The sequence below is a fragment of the Molothrus ater genome, chromosome 1 (assembly GCF_012460135.2).
Source record: "Molothrus ater isolate BHLD 08-10-18 breed brown headed cowbird chromosome 1, BPBGC_Mater_1.1, whole genome shotgun sequence".
In the NCBI taxonomy this organism is placed as follows: Eukaryota; Metazoa; Chordata; class Aves; order Passeriformes; family Icteridae; genus Molothrus; species Molothrus ater.
In genome coordinates, this window is record NC_050478.2 from 101,172,202 (window position 1) to 101,196,616 (window position 24,415).

Genomic DNA, 24,415 nt, shown 5'->3' on the forward strand with positions numbered 1-24,415 from the left:
CTGTTCATTACAGGGTTTTTTTTAAAATGGGAAGTTCAGAAACCTGGGCCTCATGGTTTTAACAGACTTAGATGTGTAACAAATCATATCTGTGTTACTCTTTCACAAGTATGGAATAAAAATCTCTGATTAGAGGTAAAGAAGTAGTAGGTGGTGATATCTTGAGAGAATCACACTTTAACAGTGGCAAGGTCAGCTGGATGATATGACTGTGAGTCTCAGGGCACACAAACTATGAGACAGCATGAAGACAATCCAGCCCCTTTGAGAGAATCTGGTGTGGCTATCAGCAGCAGGGCTTAGAAGTCTGTGCTGAGGTCTGGGATGCTACAGCAAGAAAAGTGTAACATTCTCGCTCTTCTCTATTTCCTGGTACTGACTGGGAGTGTCAAAATACTGAAAAGAGGCAATTTGTACAACATTTATGAGCCAAGTACAATGAAGAAGCACCTGAACCCCGACAGGAACTTACTCTTGTGAGCTTAGCAGGGCATGCTTGAGCGGTCCCAATAATTATTGCAATGTATTCAGCAGGATGGGAGTTAGGAGACTTGGAGACTTAGGTGTAATAATTCTGACTAATTAAATTTTCTTGCTGTCATTATTTGAGTTTTTGAAGGGTTTCATTTGTGTTCCCTCTAGAATTGAAAGTCAATAAATGAGCAAATTTGTGTGTACAGACACAATATTATTAAAAGTAGGTAAAAAGCAAGGAGTGCTCTGAAGCAAAAATGGGGTTTAGGTTAGAGTTAAGGCTTCCTGTTAGTAAATACATCTCTGGGACTAGAGGATATCTCTGTGCAGTAGTGTTTATACTGTACCAGATGAAACATTTAAAAGTTGGATGTTGAAAAAGCAGCCCCCAAAGTAGCTAATGGACATTCTGGCCTGGCCACAAGAGCAGCTGCCATAGCTGCCACAGGAGCTGTACTGTTTCCTTGCCTGTTCTCTATCTCAGTTTGGCAGTTTAAAAAAGTGTTGTACAATAAATACTCCAGGGACTTCCACATGATTGCTAAAAAACCTAAACTGCATTTAGTTTGTTTATAAAAAGTCCTGGGGCCCTGCTCTACAGAGCAAGGGTCATGGAAACACATGTTTATGGCTTCACAAATGCTCTATACTCCTTGAATGGAGAAGTTTATTTGATTTAATCAGCATCCACAGGGATCCTGTAATTGCATAATAGGTAATTTATTATGGAAGTAAAAGTATTTTTCTAACTGTAGCCCATGTAGCATGGGTTTGTAGCTTTAGACTAATCCACATAGTAAAAAAGAGCTTTGCAAAGCAGTCTGACTGAAGTAATGGTGTTCTGTGATGAGCGCACACTTGTATGGCTTTTTAATCATCAGAAAGTGTTAAAACAACAAGCACATTATCACCATGTTGGATGTGAAAACTGTTCACTGTTTGCTTGCCTTCTGCAATTGGAAGTGCTCAATGTGAGAAAATGGAAAGCCAGCCCATATGATGCAGTTAGAGGGCAGTGAATATGAGAGTAGGGAATCCAAAGTTTGTCTTTTTGACATACACTGGAACATGGCCTTCCATCTACTTCAGCAAAGGAACACGGTCTTTCATCCTGGATACTGAACTAAAAGCAGATATGTTTGTTTTTTTTTTAAAAAAGACAGTAAAATCAAATATAGAGCTGTTTAACTGTCATTGTTTTTGCTGTCATAGCCATCAACTGTGTCATGAAACGAGGCAATTCTTGCACAGCCATATCATTGATAATTCTGGCTGTCCTGAAGAGCTGCAAACCAACATGTATCTGTTCTGAGAAAGCTTCTGGGACTCCATATGATGGTTGTTGTTGATCATCCCATTTGTCATCTTGTCTTAAACTGAGGAGAGCGGTTGAAGAACTCCAACTCCCAACAGACTTTTGCCGTTTTAGAGGGAAAACTTGGGAAATCAGTTTGGTATTTCCTGAGGTTCAGAATGCTGAAGTTTTCTTTCCAACATCCAATGACCTCAGTAATACCAGAAGTAGGTTGTTCTGCATTTCCTGCAAATGTTTGTGATGTCTTAATTTTCTTGCTGAACTTGGAATTCATATTTTCATATCTAAATAAAAGCTAAAAACCAAAGAACGTTAACTTCTTTGGTAACTCATGGACAATGGAGCTTTTGGCTATGCTTAAAGCGTAGAAGCCTCAGTCCATGGAAACTTTAGACCATCATCTCCTTCTCAGCTTCAGTTATATCCTGGTCCATTGAAATAACCTCTTCCCTACTGCTTCTCCCTGGGTGCGCTGTGTCATACATGTCAGAACTAGATTATTAATGCTTAACTCTCAAGGCAAAATGTAGCCTAAATGTTCTTTAGATTAATGAAGCAAGATGAAATAGCCTTAAAAGTTAAAAAAAATATGGTTCTAGTTATGACATAAAATCCAAAGATCTCTTTTGAGGAGATTTTGAGGTGTGAATTTGGGGATTTGGCACCCAAGGTTAGGAAGGCAGGTAGGGATGAGAAACAGAAAAGTATATCAAGTCCCACCTTTCACTGGGGTGTTTTGTGTGGTTTCCTTACTTCTGTGTCCTCCTTTTTATTTTATTATTTTAAGGTATTGTGCGTTTTCCTCCAATTTATACTTAAAAATATTTTGATTATTTTCATTTTCCCCACAAAAGCATTTTCTGCTTTTTTGCAGAATATTTTATTATTGTCTTTTGTGACTCTTCAGACTTATATTTCTTGTTCCCGCCTATGTATAATTCATAGCAATCAGCAATTTTAAGCTGTAATAAATATATGAATCCTGTCTTTATGTTTAACATAGTATTCAAAGACAGATGAACACTGATGGCCTTCCATGAAATTATTTATTTATTTTGATTCCTATATACTTTTAAAGTGAGTGTATTTCTTAATGTGTATTGTCTTCAGCAAGCTGAAGGCACAAGCTGAAGAAACAAAGGTCTCCTTCACACAAATCTATGTTTAGGAAGTGTGCCATTTCAAAACATTTAAATGTCCATCAGTCTCACTCATTCTCTTTCTTTGGGATATGGATGCTATTGAAGGTTTCAGTGTCCACTGGTTAAGCTCAAGGCACAGAGCACTAGAACCAGACCAGGAGAAGCAGGATTGGACTCAAAAGGAGTAGATGAAGAACACATTAATCTAGTATTTGTGACACAATCAAAAAGGATCATAACATTTGCCTTCTGTTTAACTTCTTCACTGAAACAGCTCTGGCAGAAGTTAGGGCAGAAAGTATTGCTGTGGCTACTGTCAACATTCTTTCTGAATATTTAATGTTTCCTATCCTTGGGATAGGAGCTCAGATATAAGCAGCAGTGATGAACACACAGAATGCCTCTTTGTGCTGCATGGCTTGAAATGGAAATGTAGATTTCCCAGATCAGCCCTCTGTATTTTTTACATATATCGTTGTCTGTGAAATAGATTCTTTAGAACAAGCAGATTTGTTTAGGGGTTTGTTTGTTTGCTTGCTTGTTTGTTTTCCTGAGCATTCACAACAATGTTAATGCTCTGAAGTAAGAGGAGAAAGCTGGCAACAATCTTAGAGGTGAAATGAAGGAGTGAAGCCATCTACAGGGAATTTTGTTCTTCTGGGAATCCACATAATGGTACAGAAGAATTTGGTTAAGTAGGCTGAGAGTTCATCTGTTCCTACTGCAATCTTATCTGTCAGTGTGGAATTTTTTCTGCCAAAGGTCACCAATACATATAAAATCGCTATTCTGATGAAAAATACATATAATCTCTTTTTTAATCTCTCTTTTTTAATTTCACTCACAGAGATATGTTTGGCCAGAACTAGTGTTAGCTAATACAAGTCTAAGTTACTGCCAAAAAAGCTATTCTATATTACATCAAATGAGAACCTGGCTCAAAACTCTAACTTTTTTTTTTTTAATATGCCCCTACATTTTCATGACTGACTAATTTTTCCATAAATTGTATCTTTGTGTGGGCTTCTTGCTAATCCTGCAGGTTCTCACCGTGGGTTGATGATTTAGTCTGCATCACTCAATAGTTGTGTATGTCTTCTGGTCTCCAAGATACGATGGAGACTTGATGGTGAAGGCCACTGCCAAATCCTAACAAACTACTCAAGTACGATGGGCCTTTCCACATTTCCTTCTTTTCTTTTTTCCATTGTGTAGTTCTAAGTCACTGGTCTCATTACCCCTGCTAAATTGTTGTAGATCACTCAAGATTTCACTACGTCTCTCTTGCTCACATTTTTACCTTTACTTTCACCATCAGTTGATCTCCACATTTCTCATTCTCTGCTCAAGCCTCTGCTTAGTCTATTATTTCTCTCCCAAGCTGCCCTTTCGTCACCAATGAGTTATCTGTCCATTCATTTCAGCCCTTGTTGCCCTGTTCCAGATCACTCCTACTTGCTCCATTCTAGGTTTTGCCTTTAGAGAAAGGGTTGATGAAAAATGGGTTTGGAAAGGGTTTGATATTGAGCAATATCAACCCAGGGATTACAGTTTTTGGAGCTTATAATTGAAACCTTTGAGGCAAAGAGGAGTTTAGAAGATATTAGATAGCAAGATGCTTATCTTGCTAAGAATGCTGAACTAATCAAACCAAATTTCATGTGTAAATGAGCAAGCAGCCTGTTGTGCAGCCTTTCCCAGAGACCACCTTTAACAATCTTTTATTTTGAGACAATTCTGAAGTGGGGGTCATCGATGTACATCTCTAGCTTTAGTATGTCTTTCTTAGGTCTCACTACTTGGCATAGTCAAAGATTGTAAGAAGAGTTCATTGTTAAATAATGTATGCATGGGTTTTAATTTCAAATTCCTTTTTGTGTCTCTCTCTCTCTGTGTTTTTGCATTCTATTTTTCTTTCCTTCCTTCTCCTTTAGGCTGTAAGAGAAAAATTAGAGCCAGATGATGCTTTGATGTATGAAGAAGATCTGGATGATGACGACTGTGGAGAAGCAGAATTTGAAGAGACCATGAAATTAAAACTGCTGCGTAGAATTGCCTTTCTAGCATCCAAACTGAGGGAGTTTATTGGCAATATGATAATCACCACTGGAAAAGTTGTTGTTACAATTTTACTTGGTTCAGCAGGTTGGTGTGTTTGAAAAATTTCCTCAGGAGCCCATTAGATTCTGCATTTAACAAATGAGTTTTCAGCACTTTGGCACCTGCGGGAGTAACAATGGAAATTTTTAAGGGAAAAGAAATTTCTGCTGATTTTATTGAATTAACTCTTTGGCAAGTATTGGAATATGCTGAGTTGCTTAATTTTTTGAACTGATACTGTGTGACCCTGCTATTCCATTTATGATTTTCACAGTTGCTGTTATAACCAAACGGTGCATGGGGGGCATATTATAGATGACTATATATATTGTGTGTGTGTAATGTAAATACATACGTGTGTGTGTGTGTGTGTGTGTGTGTATATATATGTATATACATGTATGTATTTACATTAAAGTGAATTCATAGATTTGGTTTCATCCCTTCTAAGTGTAAAAAGAAGCTGTATTCACATAGCCTTTAAAAAAAAAGTTGTTTGTTTGACCATGTAGTGTGTAAAAAGAGTGATAAGCAGACTTCCTCTTGTTTTTTTCTAATTTAGTTGGTAAGAGTAGTTGTTTTGATGTTATATAGCCTACCTTTTTATAAGATATTTGATTTAAAACCACATAATCAGCTACAGCCAGAACAGAAATGTACAAAATTACTATTTGTTGCAACTACTGAATTCAAAATTAGATCATGGAATTGTAGATTAGCATTTATCTGCCAACTCACATGTTTGAATGGAGTGATACATATGAACATTACAACTTATCATATCAGTTGTCAGTATATGAAGTATAAAACAACAGTACAAAAAAGTTGGATACTGAATGATGAGATTGGAGGTGTGGCCATTTTAGTAAGGCAGGTTCTTTCATTAAGGCAAGAGTGATAACAGACTTACATGTACCCAAATGAAAAGTAATGCATTTAAAAAGAAAAAAAAATATGTAGGCTACCATAGGGCCTGCTAAACAGCCTTACATGTACCCAAATGAAAAGTAATACATCTAAAAAGAGAATAAATATTTGGGCTACCATAGGGCCTGACGCCAGGGAAGAGAGATGTCATTAAAAAAACCTCAAATAAACAAAATCAAAAAGGCTGATGTCACTCTACATAGGAGAACATCATCCATGTTCAAGGGGAAGCAGGAGGATTGTGCAGCAGTAGCAGGGGGCAGTTTCTTCTGAATGGTGATGGGCATCTTGCCTGTGGAGCTCCAACACAAGCCAAAAAGTGGGAGGTGTTCAGAGCAGAGTTACAAAAAGTACTTGAGGTCTGAGAAGCCTGTACTCCAGAGAGAGACCTTGAGCTTTATAAGTTAAATACTTCCCTACTTACCGTGCCAAAAAGATGAAGGGTGACTTGACTGCAGTTTGAAAGAACTGACAAAGTTCTTCCATTTTTTAAGGTATCTCATCTAGTAGAATTGATAATAGGAGCCAACAGTTAAATGGTAAACCTAGGCAATTTCAGGCCAGAAATAAAATTTGTATTTTTCACAGCCAGAGTAACTGGCCATAATAAATAATTTATTTTAGGATATTGTGTATTCTCATTCTCCAAAAGTGTTGGAATAAAGACTAAGTGTCTCTTTGTAAGAAGAAAAGGAATAGTTACAGCCTTGAAGCAGAAATTTCTGGGTGAAGTTTTACAGCACAATAGGTGAAAGCTAAAAATATAATGAGAAAGATGTGATGGTGAACCTCAGGCATATAACTGTGGATATCAGTCCTTACAATGCCTGGACTCAGCTCAGCTCAGGACCATCCCTGGGAGTGCTGCACCCAAAAGACACATCAAGCCAGGTGAGGGACATGGCCAGCAGGCACACTGGAGCTGTGAGGCACCAGGAGCCTGCAGGTCTGTCCTGAGGAAGGTGGCTCCTAGACATTTACTAGTTAAAAAACCTAAAAATAAATTTAGGCAGGGACCCCTGATAGTTCCAGCACTGTTGCTTCAGAGAATCCACTGGGGTGCTGTGTTGGCTGCAAGCTCTTACATCATTTTCTCATAGTAGCCACTCTTAGACATGAATATCTTTCCTGCTTCCTAACTTATTTTTGCAGGCTCCCAGCAAAGAGCACTGAGTCCCCTTCACCAGTTGGACATTTTCTGAAGTGACATACTCAGCTACGTGTGCCAAAACAAAAACAATATACATGTCTGTGACAGCAGAGACTTTGTCACATGTAAATCACACATTTCTGGGAGTTATCTTTCTTTTTTTTAAATCAAACATTTACTGATTATTCTGTAGATTTTATGTAAAGCTCTTCATTTTGATACACGAATCAGCATCTGTTTTGTTTTACTATGTCAAGGTATTTCAATATCTGTATGAGAGGGCTTTTCACTGTTCATCCATGATGCCACTTTAGCACCTTGTACTCAAAAGACATACACTGGTGGTCTCAGGCAGTATTAGCTGCCCTTGCAGCTACTCCACAGTTTTTCTCCATGCTTTATGAAACATCTTTACATAGAAAAAAATTCCATCTCAGAGGAAAGCCTGGAGAGTGATTGTGTTCCAAGTGCTGAGATATGGCATAAGTTAATTGAACAAATAAAATAAAAAAAAGAAGGTCCTTCTAGTCTCAAAGTTAATAGCAGTCTTTAGAGCTAAGTGTAATAATTACCAGAAAACTAATTGGATCAAATTTTTTGATATACATCTTGTCAAATTTAATTTTTAACAAATGCTGATATTTTCTGTACTTCTCCAACACTCCATGTTTTTATTTTTACAGGTATGATGGTGCCATCTTTGACCTCAGCTGTGTATTTCTTTGTGTTTTTGGGCCTGTGCACATGGTGGTCCTGTTGCCAAGCATTTGATCCGCTGATATTCAGCTGCTTGTGTGTATTAATGGCTATATTCAGTGCAGGACACTTGATTGGACTTTATCTGTACCAGCTACAGTTCTTTCAAGAGGTTGTTCCACCAAAAGATTTCTATGCCAGGTGAGAAAAATTCCTTTCCTGTTTAATTATGGGCACATGATGGAATGCTCTGTTTGTCACATGTTGATGCAAATGATCTTCCACATAATGCTTTAACAAATTTGGCACATACTTTCTTGTTCAGTCATGGAAGAGTCAAATTTTTTCAGATGGAATGGTTTTAAATGATAGTGTGGAAAGTCCAGACTGGGTAATTGCAAACAGAGAAACTGGAGCAGGTTAGGAGGGGAAGGTTACTTTTGATTTTTTTGCACAGTGTTCCTCAGATGTGAGTGTGAATGATTGGGCTAATGCAGGAAATAAAGGGAATTGATGGCAACATTGATACAAGGGCAAGTGTATAAATGCATGTTTGTTTTTTTTTTGTAGAAGAAAATAAATTCTCTGGTGTCTAATGTCATAGTCCTTTGACTGGAGCAAAATGCTTTTGTGGTGCCACTCTTGTGTGCAGAGGCTGAGGGCTGCTGGGGTCCTTCATGTACTGTGCATATTAGGCTGATGATATAAAAATTCTCTCTGGTCACATAGATTCACATAGAACATGCTGATCTTCATACCAACAGTGTAAGCTACTTAGCTTAAGTAAAAAAGCAGCATTTCTAGTTACTTCTTCAGTAAATATTGACTGGCTGTGATTTCACTGACCCTTTAATTTTCTACACACTGTAATCTAAAATAATATTAAATAATGGATGTATTTTGCTCATTCCTATTTTTTTTCTGCTGGAGTATGATGACAAAATTGCTTTTATGGTATGTATTTTGAATGCTGTAGTAATCCTTATATTAAGCTAAATGTGAACATTAACTTTATTTCTAGTAAACCTATTGTACCTTTTATTATAAGCTGAACATAAAAGGAAATTAACGTTACTGTGGAGAATAAGTTAATTATTTATCTCTCAATGCACTAATAAAAGTAGTAAAATTGAGCTATCTAGCTACAGTAGCTGTTACTTTAGTACTTATTTTGACATTTTATTTAAGACAGGTTAATAGATGTGTGTTTTGTGATGTTGTAACTGGTGACTCGTGGAGTCTGATTCGGAGAGCATAACATTACCTGAAAAATCAGGAAAACCTGCTTAGTTTAGGGTCTTTTGTGCCACCTAGAGGTCAAGATAGGAGAATGGATGATTTCTAATGCCAAGAAGCTGAAATGCTCTCAACTTCCCTAAACCTTTTATATTACTTCCTCCATGTATTAAGAAAATAAAAAGAGAATGGCTTCAAAATTCTCAGTCATTTGGCTTTGAGGATATCTACTCACAGTTTTTAGCAACAGACAGCAATAACATTTTCTCAAGGAGAAGAAATATGTGCTTCATACAATTTAGCTGCAATATGTGAAACTTCCTTCCTATGCATAATTTGTGAAGTCCCTTTTTTCTCTTTATTATTGTTCTATTAATTTTAAATTATTTTTTCAGTTAATTTACTTTAAGATAATTGTTTTGAGACAATTATCATGACATTGATAATGTAGTAATTTCTTTAGTAATTTCTTTTATTGTAAATAATGTGATTCTTTGTTTTATGACAAAATTTTGTTCATTACAAATATGGCACTTTAACTTAGTCATTAATTTTTGATATGAAAAAATCAAGCTACAAGAAAGTTGCCTCTGCCTTGGTGTAGAAAAGAAAAACACCTTCAGAGTTTGGGTTAAAAACAAGTTGAAGCGTTGGAGTTCAGAGTATGTACTGACATTTTTGTAAACAAAAAAATTATGTTACCTTCCTGAAGACTTTCTCTTGAGCTGGTACTGTTGGGTACTCTGCCTTTTATGCAGGAAGTCATGTGAGGGACTGATGTTCCAAATTATGTGGGAAATTATGTTTGAATATCCACACCAACCTATACACAAGTAACACACAATGGCAGCAGAAGGAGCAGTATTCCTTGTTTCTTTATTTGCGTCTCTTTCTATTGTGGATCTACTTTGATCTGCTTTCAGGGAAATGTCTTTGAAGAGCATCAAGCCAGGTGTTATCAGAGCTTGGAAGTGAAAACCTTAGTGTGAGAAAAGGTCACGGATGATTTTTAATGATTGACTTGGGCTGATATGTAAGCAGTAGCAAGAGGAGGAAAAGTGAGAGACATGTATCAGAATGCTGCAGAAAAAATATTTTAGCATTTTGCATCCTAGAAGAAAATCAATACCTTGCTATTTTATGTATAATCTTGGTTTGAAGATGTGCTAAATATGCAGAGTTTCCATTAATACTAGTACATGACTTCCATAGGCAAACTATATGCCAAGAAAAGAATTTGATTCCCCAAATTCTTGCTACAAGAAGGACATTGAGGTGCTGGAGAATGCCCAGAGAAGGGCAACAAAACTGGTGAAATGTCTGGAGCTGAAATGTTATGAGGAATATCTGAGGGAACTGGAATTATTCTGGTGTAGACACAAGGAGAAGCCTGGAGAAGGCTCAGAGGTGACCTTGTTGCTCTCTAAAAGCCAGTTGTAGCAGGGTGGGGGTTGGTCTATTCTCTTGAGTAAAAAGCATCAGGAAAAAAGGAAATGGCCTCAAGTGGCACTAGGGGAGGTTTAGATTGGATATTAGGAGAACTTTCTGCTCTAGAAGAATTGTCTGCCATTGGAAGAGTCTGCTCAGGAAAGGGGTTGAGTCACCATCCCTGGAGATACTTAGAAGATCTGTAAACGTGGGCACTTAGGGACATGGTTTAGTGATGGATTTGGCAGTGTTTGTTTAATGGTTGGACCCAATGATCTTAGAGGTCTTTTCCAACCTAAATTACTCTGTGATTCCATATGAATCACAGGAAGGACTTCTATTTCTCTGTAAATTTTTGAGGGCCCAATCCCCAGAATAAGCTCTCCTGAATTTCAAGGGCAGGCAGATGTGAAAACTGCTCTGGTTGGGCTGCTGGTGGACTTTTTTTTTTTCAGCAGATTGTAAGTCTGGTGTTTTAAAAAGCTCCTTTCTGGATTTGAGTTCTCAAGTTTACAAGAAATGTACAAGTGGTTTCTCTGATCAATAAAAAATGTGGTTTTTTATGAATAGTAATGCATTCAGCTTGTCAGATTATTGATTGATTTCAGACTAAATAAAGTTAAACTACACCCAAACAAACCAGAAATTTCTCAAGTTAGCAGTATTATTCAGCTAAGACTTGCATCACCCTTGAGCTGTTCCTTCCTTTCAAGAACTCTTCAACTCAAAATTGACCATTTGTGATTGTAAGTGACTGAATTATGTCACCAGAGGAAAGCAGTTTTCTTGGGAGGGATAACCTGACATCTGGTGAATTTACATATTTTGCCTTGAAATCTCATGGTATTTTGCAAAGTACTTCCTCCCTAAAAAAATAGGATATTGTGATAACATAGCCCTGAGTACTTGCCAGAGTGATATTACTGGACATGGAGGTATTGCTGTCCTGCAAAGTTTCACATCTGCTGCTGTGGCTGTCTGGATCTGTGTGTGCAGGTAGAAGTGGCATAATCACAAACATACTGAAATGCCATGGAGTGAGCACTGGGATCTGCAGATTGAAAAATGTACAGTGTACTGAAAAGTCTGAATATAGCTGGTACATCAGGGGTAGGCACGCTGCCAGCAAATCAATATTGCAAATTGATGCAACATCTCAAATATTGCAATATGCAAATATTGCAAAGATTGGAAAAAATAGCAAGAAGTATCAATTTAAAGCAAAATTCAGAAAGTATCATGTTTCTACCATAAAATTATTTTCACCCAAGTTAGTAAAAACAAGTCAATGAGCTAAAATGACTTTAGAAATTAGGTACACGGTGTCACAGCCTGAAAAAATACACAGTAATATGTTCACCATTTTTCAGATTGCTGCCTCCTTTCTTCCTGATATTGTTTATTTTGGCAAAAGAATGTAATTGGGGAAATGATAAGGCCTTGCCAACATGAAGAAATAGGATCCATGCAGTGGTATGAGGTTTGTCCTGAGTCAATAGAGTTATTCCTGTCCAAAGCTGTGCTTATCAGCATATTAATTTAAAGATCCAGCAACCCAATATAAATTAAAATCTGTGTGCTTTCCTGTAGTTTAGGTCTGTCTTGCTTGTAGTTTTCAGGCAAATAATGTTCCAAATAGTTTAAATACAACTGGTTTCATCTACAAAAGGCATCTCCCTTACAAAATGAAGCAAACCTAGGAGTCCAGGTAGTGTCATCCACTTCATAGTGGTACCTTATTTCACACCTTCTTAAGTGAATGGGAATTTGGAATTACACAGCTGATTGTTCTGCTGCAGTGTGAGTTGGGAAGTCTAGTCTAAGGAGTTTTGTTCAAGAGGAAATTTTCATCTGAAAGATGTCTATAAATCTATTTAAGCAGGACTTTTAAAATAGGTTTTACAGTGACTAATAATAAGCCTACTTAAATTACTCTTTTACTTTTGGAGAAAATATATCTGCTACAGATGGTAGATTTAGGATATTCAGGATATTCAGTTTGTTTTCAGATTAATCTGAGAAGAGTCCAGTCCAAAATTCCTCCTTTGGACTTCCCTGGAAGCTTTGACACAGATTCGGATTTTGTAGTCCAATTACTCTGTTCAACCAGGGTTATAAATGCTTAAGCACTGTCTCAAAAATGTTCCTGGAGTTGTCAGATCAGGGTCAGATCAGATCCAGCTGTAATATTTTTTCCTAAGTTAGACACTAACCTTGCAACTAAAATCCCATTAGGAGAGCAGATACTGCCAAAATAGTGAGATGTAGCTGATTGATTACCTCTGCAGGGCAAGGCACTGATCTCCTGCTCTGCTGCTGCTTTTGTAGCTGTACAACATATTTCACCTGAGCTGCAGCCACTGCTAATCCTTCCTGCAGACCCTCTTTGGCACCTGTCTCAAAGGTGACTCACCTCTGAGAGGCAGAATTTTCTTAACCTTGTAGGAAACTGAGGTTTTTGGGGTTGCCTTTTGACTTGGTAACAAGCCAGTGTTTGAAAAGATGGAGTATTTAAAGCTCATTTATGTATGCTATAATGAGCTGCCCTTTGGCTGCAGTAGTGTTCATGCCTTCTGCCTGGTATTTTTAGGTGCTTCTCACCATGATACTGCATTACCACTGCCAGGACAGAGGCCAGACCCTTGGATATTTGCCATGTAAAGACTGCGCTGCACTTGTCTGTTTCCATCATCCTCTATCAGCAAAAGGACACTTTGCAGTTGCAGAACATGCTCCAAAACATACCAGGCCAGCCACTATGTTGATTACCATGACCAGATTTGATTAGAGAGCCACAATTTGTCTCAGAGGAAGAGACGTTAGGTATTTGACCTTATTCTTACAGAAATTTGCCACTGAGTTTCATACTAGCTCTATAATGTACCACATTTTAGGGTTTAATTCTACTTAGAATGTTTTAGCTTTCTCAGAACTTCAGCTTCTTTGTATTTGTTAAAATATATTTTGGAAAGGAAGTGAATGATTCTGTTAACAGCTTAGAAATACAAGTTCACTCTCCTGTTGACAAAAGACAATAATCATTCTTGCTATTATCATCTCTTTCTAAACTATGAGGTGGCCTTATCTGGGCTCCCTTTGTCACGAAAGGTTGGATGAGGAAAAGGCAAGAGAGGAAATAATAAGTAGCAATTTGCCTGGAGAGCAGTCCTTCCCATCCCCATGGCAGAGCTGTCAGCACTCACCATCACCACTCTGCTGTATCAAGTGCCAAATCTAGCCTTGGAATAAACAGGCACAACTTAATTTATGTTACTGACATTGCACCCCAGGTGATTTACACCTCTCTGTCTTCCACTGGGCTTGAAAGAGGTGTAAACTGAGACATGTGCTAAGACCTTTTCAAAACAATGGTTTTCTGCACGTGGAAGAGACTGGTTTCCCAGTTGTGTTCTGCTACAGTGGTGAGCCTGCCACTGGTGAGACCCCTAGCAGTCTGGTGGGGCTGGCCCTGGTCATGGAAGGTTTCTATTAGTGGGAAGTGGGGAGTCTTAACACTCCCAACAACGACCACACTGCACCTGGAAATTGAGTGTAAGCTGCAAACATAAAAATCAGCCATTGTCGTGTGACATAATGTTGGTGAACTGCCTCTTCCTCAATGTTTCCTGTATCCAGATAGCTGTGTGTTGCACAGGGGCTCCTCTTCCTTGCATGCATTGAACTACTGAGGTCAGAGGGACAGAGGGAAGTGATTAAGGTCTTAGAATTGCTGATATTCTGTGATAAACTTGCCTGCTGATTCTCATTCACCTGAATGGGGCATGCAGTTGGCCTGACAACGTAGCCATCCCACTTTTGCACACTCTTGGGTAGCTTTGACTCTTCTGTGAGCAGCACACCTCCCTGCTAGCAGAACTCTGCTCATGGCTAGGGTGATACAGATCACTCCACTCCCCCATACACACCATGGGCTTGCAAGAGGCCAATCCCAGCACTGACATTTGAATAGACTCCCTGCCTCTCACAGCCTATCCTGGGTGGACAGGAAAAGGGTGACTGCAAAGAAGTGACCCCTTAATTTTCTCTTCGTATTTTCTGGAAAACACGGATCTCCATTCTATGATCATTGTTCAAGTGCCTGAAAACAAGGACAGAAAAGAGACAAAACCCCTCTCCTCCGACCAGGTTTGTATTCCTATTATTCTGTGGTGTTAGGAGAGTGGATTGTAATTAGCAAATTTCTCTTGGATTTACAAACTTGTTTTCTTGAGATCTGCTCAAGAACAATGATCTTTGTACTCTGGCATCACCAGAAATTGTGATGAAAAATATTTAACGCTCTGTGTTTTCAGCTCAATGTACCAACACTGACAAACGAATCCTCCCACATTCTTTGGAGGTAAAAAAGGCAGTCCTGAGTAACCTCAGTCAAGCACACACTGGGGAGTTAGTCCTTGTCCATGCAGGGGCAGTCTTCACCAGTTTCTCTAAACACTCACGGAGTGGAAGTGCTTAATCTCTTGTTTATGCTCATTTAGCTGAAGTTTGGAACTTGCTGATAAAAGCTGAGCCAATCATGTTCAATTTATAACCAATTTAAAATCAGCTGTTATACCACTTTCATTTTGAAACTGGGTAATTTCCAAACATTTCCTGGGCATTATTGTTCATTATCCCATTATCTTCTTTTCCATATCCTGCTATTTTACTTTATTTTTAAAGCCAAATGGGAATCATAGCTTTTATTTCTGCCTTAGTGCACTTGCTGCTAAACAGGAATATTTTCTTTGCTCATACTTTCTACTGCAGAACCTCTTGATGAAGGTATCCATCACTCTTGTGGTTTTTTTCAACCTGTTTCACTGCCAGCTGAGTAAGTGGAAAATCTCTTTATCCTCTGCATGCATCACTGAACCTAGCAGGCTGCCCCAATGTGACTGAAAAGTATCCTCACTCCTTTTTCAGAGGTGGAAAAATTCCCTAACAGAGAAGTTAGATGAATCACATAACCCTCCCAAGATAGCCAGAACTTGGAATAAAGCACAAAGCCCTTGGCTGCAGTCTGAATCCTAGATCACAGACCAAGTTGCCTCAAAATTAAAATAGTATGAAGCTACACTTTAAAACAATTTCTGTTCTTCTGTACATGTCACTCTAAGGGGTAGCAGTAAAGCTTTTAACAGTTGCATGGTTCGTTGTTTTACCAGGTCACTTGCATGCTCTGGTCAGCACCACCCCGCTGAATGCTGATGCTCACTGGGGTTATCTGAGCACTCCCTCCTCCTCCTAAGTGACTTCTGCTGAGGTTTTACCTGAGTTCTGTCCTTCACCCAGCACCTGAGCTTAGGACAGCAAGGCTATCCGTGGTCTGCACTACTGGTTGAGTTTTAGGAGCAGACTCTCCCCCTTCTGCCTGTGAGAGACTTTCTGAGGTGGGGCTGTTGGCTCCTTTCCTTTCAGCAGCTCAGCTAACTCACTTTGAAAAACCAATAGCCTCAGTCACTAATTTGCATAGAAATCCTTTGTTAACCATGTCGTTGTTAAGCTGTGCCATTTTTGAGCTGTGCCTTCTCTTCTGTGCCCTAGTGTCCAAGTTCACCCTCTCACAGGGGGAAGCCTTTGTGTCCATGGATCTTTCTGAACATGCCTTTTGCTTTCCCATGCTTTCCACATGACTCCTTAGAAGCCTGGGCCTGTTTTCTCATTACTTTCACCTCTGACTAGAAGGTCCAACTGAACCTTAAATATTTTCAATTTTTTCCACGCAGCTTGGGTGTTGTTCATACTCAGGTGGTGCTGTTCAGTATTAGTTGCTTTTCATGTGCCTTTATGATCACAGGGAATATGTGTGTACATGAGGAGGATGAGTAACTGGCAAATCACTGGTGCCAACCAGCCTTCTCTGCTGGGGTGACTGTTCTCTCTCATCCTCTCATCCCAGCAAGGCTGCCTCACTCCTGCAGCCTCCATCCTTCAGTTACAAACCTTGAGTTGCCTCTGGTTTGTAGCTGAAACTATTTGGAAAAAAAGCCCCAAAACCTCAAAACCCTGCTGCATTTAAAATATTTTTATTTTAGTTACAGGAAAAACCAACTATTTGCCTAATTTTATTTGAGAACAAACTCTGTTTGCCTAACCTAAACATGAGCCAGGCTGCTGCTATCAAAGCAGTGACAATGCTGGCCCATCATGCTGATGGAGTCACTCTAGCTAAGTTATCAGGCAGGAGTCCTAAAGCAATTTCTCCAGCATGTTTATTCCCACTTCACCACCTTCTTGCTATCCTCTCTGGCAGTCCTCCCTGTGCCAGATGCTCAGATGTCTGATTGGAATGAAAAGCTACTGGAATCGCTGCTTCAGTACATTTCTTCATCAGATGAGAGCCTCTGGAAGTCCCAGCAGAGGCCCCCAAAGGCTACAGGAACATGTTGCTTTTCTAGCTTGCTGATGTGCTGAAAGGAGCAAGGTCAATACTGATGCTCACTAGAAACTCAGAGCGAAGTTGAGCTGTGTCATGGACAATGAAAAGATTTGGGGATGCAGAGAGGAAACCCATTGATAGGATAAGTCTTCTTCATTTAAGGAATTTGAAGATGGGTTTTGTCTCAGTAAACAAGGGATTAATAGACTATCTATTAATAGGTGTGGGTCTATTAATCCCTTGCTTTAATTATTGCTTCTAAAGCAATGACAGCTTTTTGTGATAGGGAGTCAGTACAAAGCTAAATTATTGGAGGAAATGTGATATAGAGCTCACAAGTCTTCATGTTCAAACTTAAATTCCCCTTAGGGAAGCGGTTTTATTTCAGATATGTGAAGTATTTTGATTTCTGAAATTTGGTCATTTTTAATAGATGCCCATTTCTTAACAGCTTCCAGTCACATAGTCTTAGAGAAAATTTGATTATCTGGTTACTTCAAAACAAAAAAAAAGTTTATAGGGTAGATACTATTTATCATCTTAGTTTAAAGTTGTTAATAAACTTGAAAGCAAAATGATTCTATTGTAGCTAATCATGTGGTCCTTTTTTTCTCCTTGAATTAAGATTTGTGTTGTATTTACAGGTTTTGCAAGCTTTTATGTAACTCACCACCCTTAAAGATATCTTTTCTCTGCAGCTTCCTGATTAATGGCTCATAATTTCTCTCTGCCCTCATTATATGGATGATATTAGCACACGAATTTTAAACTACTCACTTTATCATGAGGTTTCTCATGCAATAGATGTGCATTTGAAATTAGTTTTCCTTTAAAAGAAAAGTCACTGATGTTCAGAAGAGGGTGGGATATACACAAGGGCTGGTTTTGTCATTGCCAGAAAAGCTTTGATCCAATAGAAGCTATGGAAACCAAAAACCAAAACTTCATAGAAAGAAAAAAGACGTAAGACATCTGCTAAAGAGCTATAGAAATGTGATGACATTAAAACAAAAGTTAGAACGATCTACTTACCTACCAAGTCTACATTCACTATTTGTATGCCTGTATTATAGTGTTGGGATAGCAACATGCTGAAGAAAAACAATCCCAGTCTTAGTGTACATTTACAGATAATTCAAAAAAATGTTTTGGACTGTTAAGCTGAAATTTATCATAATGCTGCTCAACCCAAAAAGTCAACTTTTTGTATGGTCATTAATATGGCACAGTTCCATCTAGCCAGTTCTGAATTATCCAAGTCTGAACCAAAGCAGGGTATAGGGCTTTTAAGAGCTAAAAATACTTGCAATGCTCTTTGAAACTTGTATCACTCCAATATGGATACATTTAATGACTTTAGTCCAGCTGTGAATTGAGGTTTGTATCTCCCTGCACAGTTGTCCTGCTGAGCTGAAGAGGAGGCATGAAGGATCAACTCCTTCTCCGTGGAATTTTCTAACATGATTTGGAAAGACAAATGCCAACTTTTCCATTCGTTCTTTTTTTTTTTTTCCTTTAAAAAGCCACGTGAAACCAAATGCCTTCTGCTCTCTTTAACCCTAATTCTTTGGGATGCCTAAAGCATTTCAGCCAACTTTTCCACCTCTTTCCTCCCAATGTTCTGCTATTTCTGTAAAAATGTGGTGTCAATTCAGTGTACCCTGGAGCAGTAGCCCCAGTATGGTCTGAATTCCCAGCCAATAGCCTGGGGAGTAATGACCTTCTGGAAGACCAGGGTGGGTCTGAAGGTACCACAGAGCTGGCTGAGTGTTTTCCAACAGCATGTGTTGCTTTGGGCACATAGCCAAAAGAGGAGGAGTGGAGTGGCTTGTAGCATTCTCTTGGAAGAGGCATTATGGATATGAGTTTATGGATCTTAACTTCTGTGTAGCTCTCTCATCCAAGTATGGAAAACTCAACAGGATGGCTTGTGTATGAAAAGGGAACTCCTGTATTTTAGGAGGATTATGTAGGAATTATGTTTTCTCTATGCTAATTTATTTTCCAGTTCCTTCCATTCCGTTCTCTCTCTTACCCACAGAACATTTTCAAACTGGACAACAGTATGCACCTCTTTTAAGTCAATGTTTGATAAGAGGTTCACTCTTCAAGCAGTGTTTAGAGTTTGGGATGCAGCCCTTTCAGTATTTCAAATACTCTTCTTCATGAAACTCAGTATTCAGGGCTTGTAGTGTGAAATATGAAATTTTGACTTTTCTCCCTGTATTTCAGTCCTTTTTGCCCCCGAAAAATAATATTTCTACCACAACCACCACCATCTTCTCCAAATATACTATTTTTTGCCTGGTTTTATGGAATTTGTTGCTCTCTTTCTTCCCTTATTCTCCCCTCCCTTATTCTCCTCTTCTTTGCTTACTATACTCTTCTTCCCTTTTCTTCTCTCATTTGGTCACTTTTAGCATCTCAGTTTTAGGGCTCAGCTATTAAAATGTCAGCCTCGATATTTCATTCTCCTACCCCAGACTTGCAGACACCATTCTCATCTCCTTTCATGTGAGGAGAGTGAAATAAATATGCAATAGAAGATATCCAGATGAAATAAAGATTCAGACAGTTCCTAAAATCCAACGCAAATTCAGAAGTTCTACAAAGATGGATTGCTCAAATCCACCCAGCACACTAAAATGTTCTGATGCCATTGCTGGGAATAACCATGCAATAGGTACTGGCCTAAAAAAAAGAAAAAATAGGAAAAAAGCATCCTATAATATTAAATGCTAAATCAGAAAATGCAGCTCCTAGAATGATTTGATGCAGACATTTTCTTCAAGCTGATGCAGACATTTTCTTCAAGTTGTAATCTTCATGCAAACTCATAAATTATATGGAAAAATTGCCCCCTCTCTGTTGTGTTGTGAAAAGTACTGTGTGCATGAGTACAAAGAGTTGTAAGAACATGCAGCAACTGGAAATCGCATCTAGACAAAACTATTACAGAAGCTAAAACTCATGAAAAAGAATAAGAGACAGTAGAAGATTTTCTATCAATTGAAGTCAAGATTGGATGCCATTCTAGACTATAAACTCCTACTGCACCACAAGATCGTTTTCAATAGAAGAATTATTGGGTGTCCTATATTGTGCAGGAAGTCAGAATTATTACTTCCTTTCCTGGCCTTGAAAGTTACAAGGCAAATACTTGCCTGAAGTCAACTCCTAAAACACGAGCACAAGCAGGACCTGAACTTATAAATATGTTTAAAAAATAATAATAATTCCAAATAATTTTAGTGAATGTAAAATTCACAGATCTAACAGATATGTAATGACTGCTTTGTTAATTCTGTATATGAGACATATTTTTGTTTACTTAGCTATTTTTTGTTCATATGTAGTACCGTGAGTAATTATGCCATTTCTTATAATATATTAATGAAATAATGAAGTAATTGTATGTAATAGAAGTTTTAGCAATGTACAGTTTTAGTAACTTTGACAGTTCCTTAGGGGAATGTACTGTGGGTGCAACAGGAAGGTTTTTTTTCTGTTTTCAAGTGAAATTGAAATTCGTCTTCTGAATTTTAATGTTAGACTAATATAGAAAGTGGGAATTTTGTATGATCACAGTTTACAGCTTTGCCGGGAAGTCATGAAAGATGAAGATGCATCTGCTAGAAGGATGATTTACAGATTCAACAGGAATCTTTTCCAAGAAAACAAGCTTATAGAATACTAACTGGACAAAAAGATGCCATCTTTATTTTAAGAACTCTTTTTCACTGTGTTATCCCAGAGAATTTCTCAGTCAGACATTAAAGTTCCTCTTGACCTTTTATAATTTCTGTAATTTTTTCCAAATTATTTCTGCTATACATTTTTCAGAATACCAGTGAGGACTTTGAAAAAGCCAGCTTTAGTTCCTCGCAAGAGTAGAAATACTGATCTATTCACATCTTGCAAACCTCCATTTTATGTGACATTGCATGCAGTCTTTTGGAAACCCAAATATATCCATTAATTTTCATTAATTTTCATTTTCAAAGTATTTTATTATTTTTTTTTATATTCTGTATCCAGGCACACATTACTTGACTTGTTTAGTAGTGGGTTTCTCCCACTTAGGACTCATTCTGACCTTACTAATGGCAAACATGTATGTTGGGTAAGATGAAGTCACAGCAAGATCAGAGTTGTACTTAAACACAGCTGGTTGGGATCAATACTGAATGTAAAGAGATCTTTGCAGAGTGAAGTATGCAGAGCTGAACAATGCCCTAATTTATATTGCTTATACATTTTATGGCAGCCATCCCTGTGTAATTAGGAGCTTTGTGTAAGGGAAGATGACTCTATCCCTCTGAAAAATTTTCTGCACCAGCAATCCTCATTGAGGAGAATGATAAAGTATAAATATTGAGTGAGTAGCAACTTGTAGCGTTACTGGAGGCCAGAACAGACAGAACGAGCACTCCCAAGACAACAGTGAATTTTGAACGTGATAAACAGAGAAAGTTGTGTTGAGTACCTTGTGACTAAGAAGTCTCAAAGCCCAAGTAGAAATCAGAAATGAGGAGCAGTTCCTCTACATCCATGCTTTATGAGACAAAGCAAAATACATTGAATAAATTGAAGTTAAAGACATTAAACTACATTTCTGGCCATGTGGCAACTTAGAGGGAAAAGATGTGCTGTAACTTATTAATATTTGCTGAATGCAGGGCCAGAAGGGAGCAGAATTAAGTCCAATATTATAATGTACGAATAATTTGGAGCCAGCAAACGAAGCTAAGAGAATGAGAATATAACTGAAACATAATAAAATTTCCTAGCCATTAGGATTATGTGGAATGTTTTCTTTTCAGTGGAGATAAAAGTAAAACAGTTGATCTGGCTTTCTAGTTATAGTATATTATAAAACATACTACAGGAATGGAATATGTGATATGAAGGTCACATCTGCTTGGCAGAAGGTTCTGAGGACCTTAAGAAACTTTCCCTCATTTCTCTAGGAAATACTCATCACTAACTGTCAATGGAAAGACTTTGCATTTCAGTAAGAATTGGATTTCACTCTGATTCTGATGCTTATGAGACAGAAATCATAGGGTGAATCATACTGTGCTTGCATAGAAAAACTTAAAACAAACCAAAGATGGAGAACTGTGTTGTGAAACAGAGGTAAAAGATGAAACTGACAGGAGCTCAGCAACTAATAGGAACTCAACAACCCTGATCATCGATGAGCAAAAATGACAAGTCAGTAGGAGAGAGGAAAGCAGACAAACAAGATGATCCTATTTGTTGATAGAAATATGAACAGAATACAATCCAGCATGAATTTCACCCAGATGGAGCCAAACTGTAACATCAGCTCCAAATGTTCTTGGATGCTATGGAAGTTTGAGTCTGAGTCAGCTCCAAACACAGCTCATTCAGCTCCTTTAAATTACAGCAATTTACTTTGTACGTAGGATTTTTTAAATTTTTTTTTCCCAGCCTCATATCCACCGAACAGCTCTGAAAGGTCTTAAAATTTATACCTTTGGCCTCTGTTGACAATCAGAATGAGAAGTGAGTGCTGATAGATTGGTTAATAAAATGCTATGGAGCTCTCCTTCTGTGAGTTAATGTCATTATGCCCATGCAGCAAATCCCCAGTTAAGAACAGGTATAATATTTGTACTTTGCAGCATCCAAAGGCAGATTTCAAGCAGCACACCTCTGTTGAATATTGTACTCACTCTTTGTATTAATTCAGCTTTTGTTGATGGCTCTCACTAGCCTAAGGAAGAACTAAGCTTTAGACAGTCTTAAAAATTAAATCCTCCTGCAGAAAATCCTCCATGTTTTGGGTTTGGGTTTGGGTTTGGGTTTTTTATTATTGTGTTTGGTTTACCCTTTCAGAGGAACAATAATTTGGGATTTATTGTTCTACCACTAAGAAGATCTTCTTAATTGTCTCTTATACCTTGTTTTGGTAAAAAAAAATGAAAACTCTCACTGACATTATGGTAGAAAAAGCTTTTGTCAATAGACAAAATGTTTTAATGAATACTGACACATGCTACTGGTAGCTCATGCCCTAACTTTGGAACTTTGTGAGCTATTTTATAATGAAGCAGACAGATTAATTATTGTTTCCTATTAGTTTTTTTTCAGTATTTAACACATCTACTAAGCATCTAACATCTTGTATTAAATTGAAAATGTTGGGAATTTTTTTTAATACTAAGTGGGTTTTTTTGCAATATTGTGTAATCCCAGTTTTTCCAGAAACATCAAATATCTCATGTCATTGATAATACTTATGATTAATTTTTCTTATTTTTCTTCCCTCAGTTATTTGATTATCTGAAACAATAACCTTTCTGAATATTTTCATTTTTTATTCACAAAAGCTATGAGTTCAGTAGAGCCCTGTATGTTTCTAAACATTGGCATTACTAGATAACAATTTATTAATAGTATTAGGTTTTTAAAAGAAAAGACCAGTAAACTGTTCAGTGTGCCAAGAAGATATACTTTACACCTGTGTCCTGGCAGGATGACTGAAATGGTGTTACACATCAGTTTACTAAATCTCTCTGAAATGTCATGTTGCTGTGATATGCCAAATGGACTTAAAGCCAGATTTTCTCTTCCCACTTTTTGTAGTTCTGGATCTATAGGGAGCAGATCATTCCAAGTTTTCTCACTGGACATAGTAGATGTAATGTTATTATACTCCCATTTTTCATGTTGAAAAGCAATTGTAATAATCCACTCCTTTTGACTAAGTATGTGGAATGAAAATACTGCATTTTAGATGTGATGGCGGATGCTATTTTTGAACAGAGTGATTGGTATTAAGCATAAGCAAAAGTTGCCCTCTGAAATATTTTTAAACATTTTTAAGAGCTGGTGTTTATTATCTAATGTGGCTGCTTTGTATTTTTATATTCACAGGTTGTTTGGTGTCACTTCTCTTACTCAGACAAACTGCTCAAGCACTTGGATGATTATTAAAAACCAAGAGTTACATTGGTATCACCACGCTAACCCAATCTTACTGCTGGTGATGTACTACACCCTCGCGACTCTCATCCGTCTCTGGCTGCAGGAGCCCATTGAAAGGGTAACTTCCTCCTCTCTTCCCATGACTGATGACTGGGAGACTGCTCAGGGCAAATGCTCACTAACAGAGGTGCAAAACTTTAGGAAAATTAAGGGAAATAGACAGCAAGTGCAAGGTGGTTCTTTGAATTTTGTGTTTTCACTCAGTTTCTCCAAGAGTCTGATCTAACTGGGGATATTATTCTTAAAATCATCAGGACAATTAAGCAAGGAATGCAATGGCAGAGCATTAATGCTTTGATTTGGAAAGCAGGTATTGATATGCTGTAGTGGGTGGACTTGATTGACTCAATGATCTTAAAGGTCTTTTCCAACCTAAATGATTCTGAGTCTGTGATTCAACTTTAGGTGCTATCAAACTGAAATGCCAGCACCTAAGGCTTGTCTGCCAGAACAGAGCTAGGATTTTGGCACAGGATACAGTAAGACAAAGCACAAATTTGTTATTTTATCAAAGATATAGAAAAAATTTTCTTAAAACCTTTCCTCCT

General features: G+C 37.9%; 1 protein-coding gene across 1 annotated transcript in view; it reads left to right on the plus strand.

Annotated features, from left to right (window-relative positions):
• The window catches only part of PIEZO2 (piezo type mechanosensitive ion channel component 2), a 285,479-nt gene that overhangs the window by 162,108 nt on the left and 98,956 nt on the right, over window positions 1-24,415 (plus strand). The window contains exons 6-8 of the mRNA XM_036378969.2: window positions 4,866-5,076; window positions 7,792-8,005; window positions 23,757-23,925. Of these exons, the coding sequence (XP_036234862.1) occupies window positions 4,866-5,076; window positions 7,792-8,005; window positions 23,757-23,925 (594 nt within the window). The remainder of the gene's footprint in view (window positions 1-4,865; window positions 5,077-7,791; window positions 8,006-23,756; window positions 23,926-24,415) is intronic.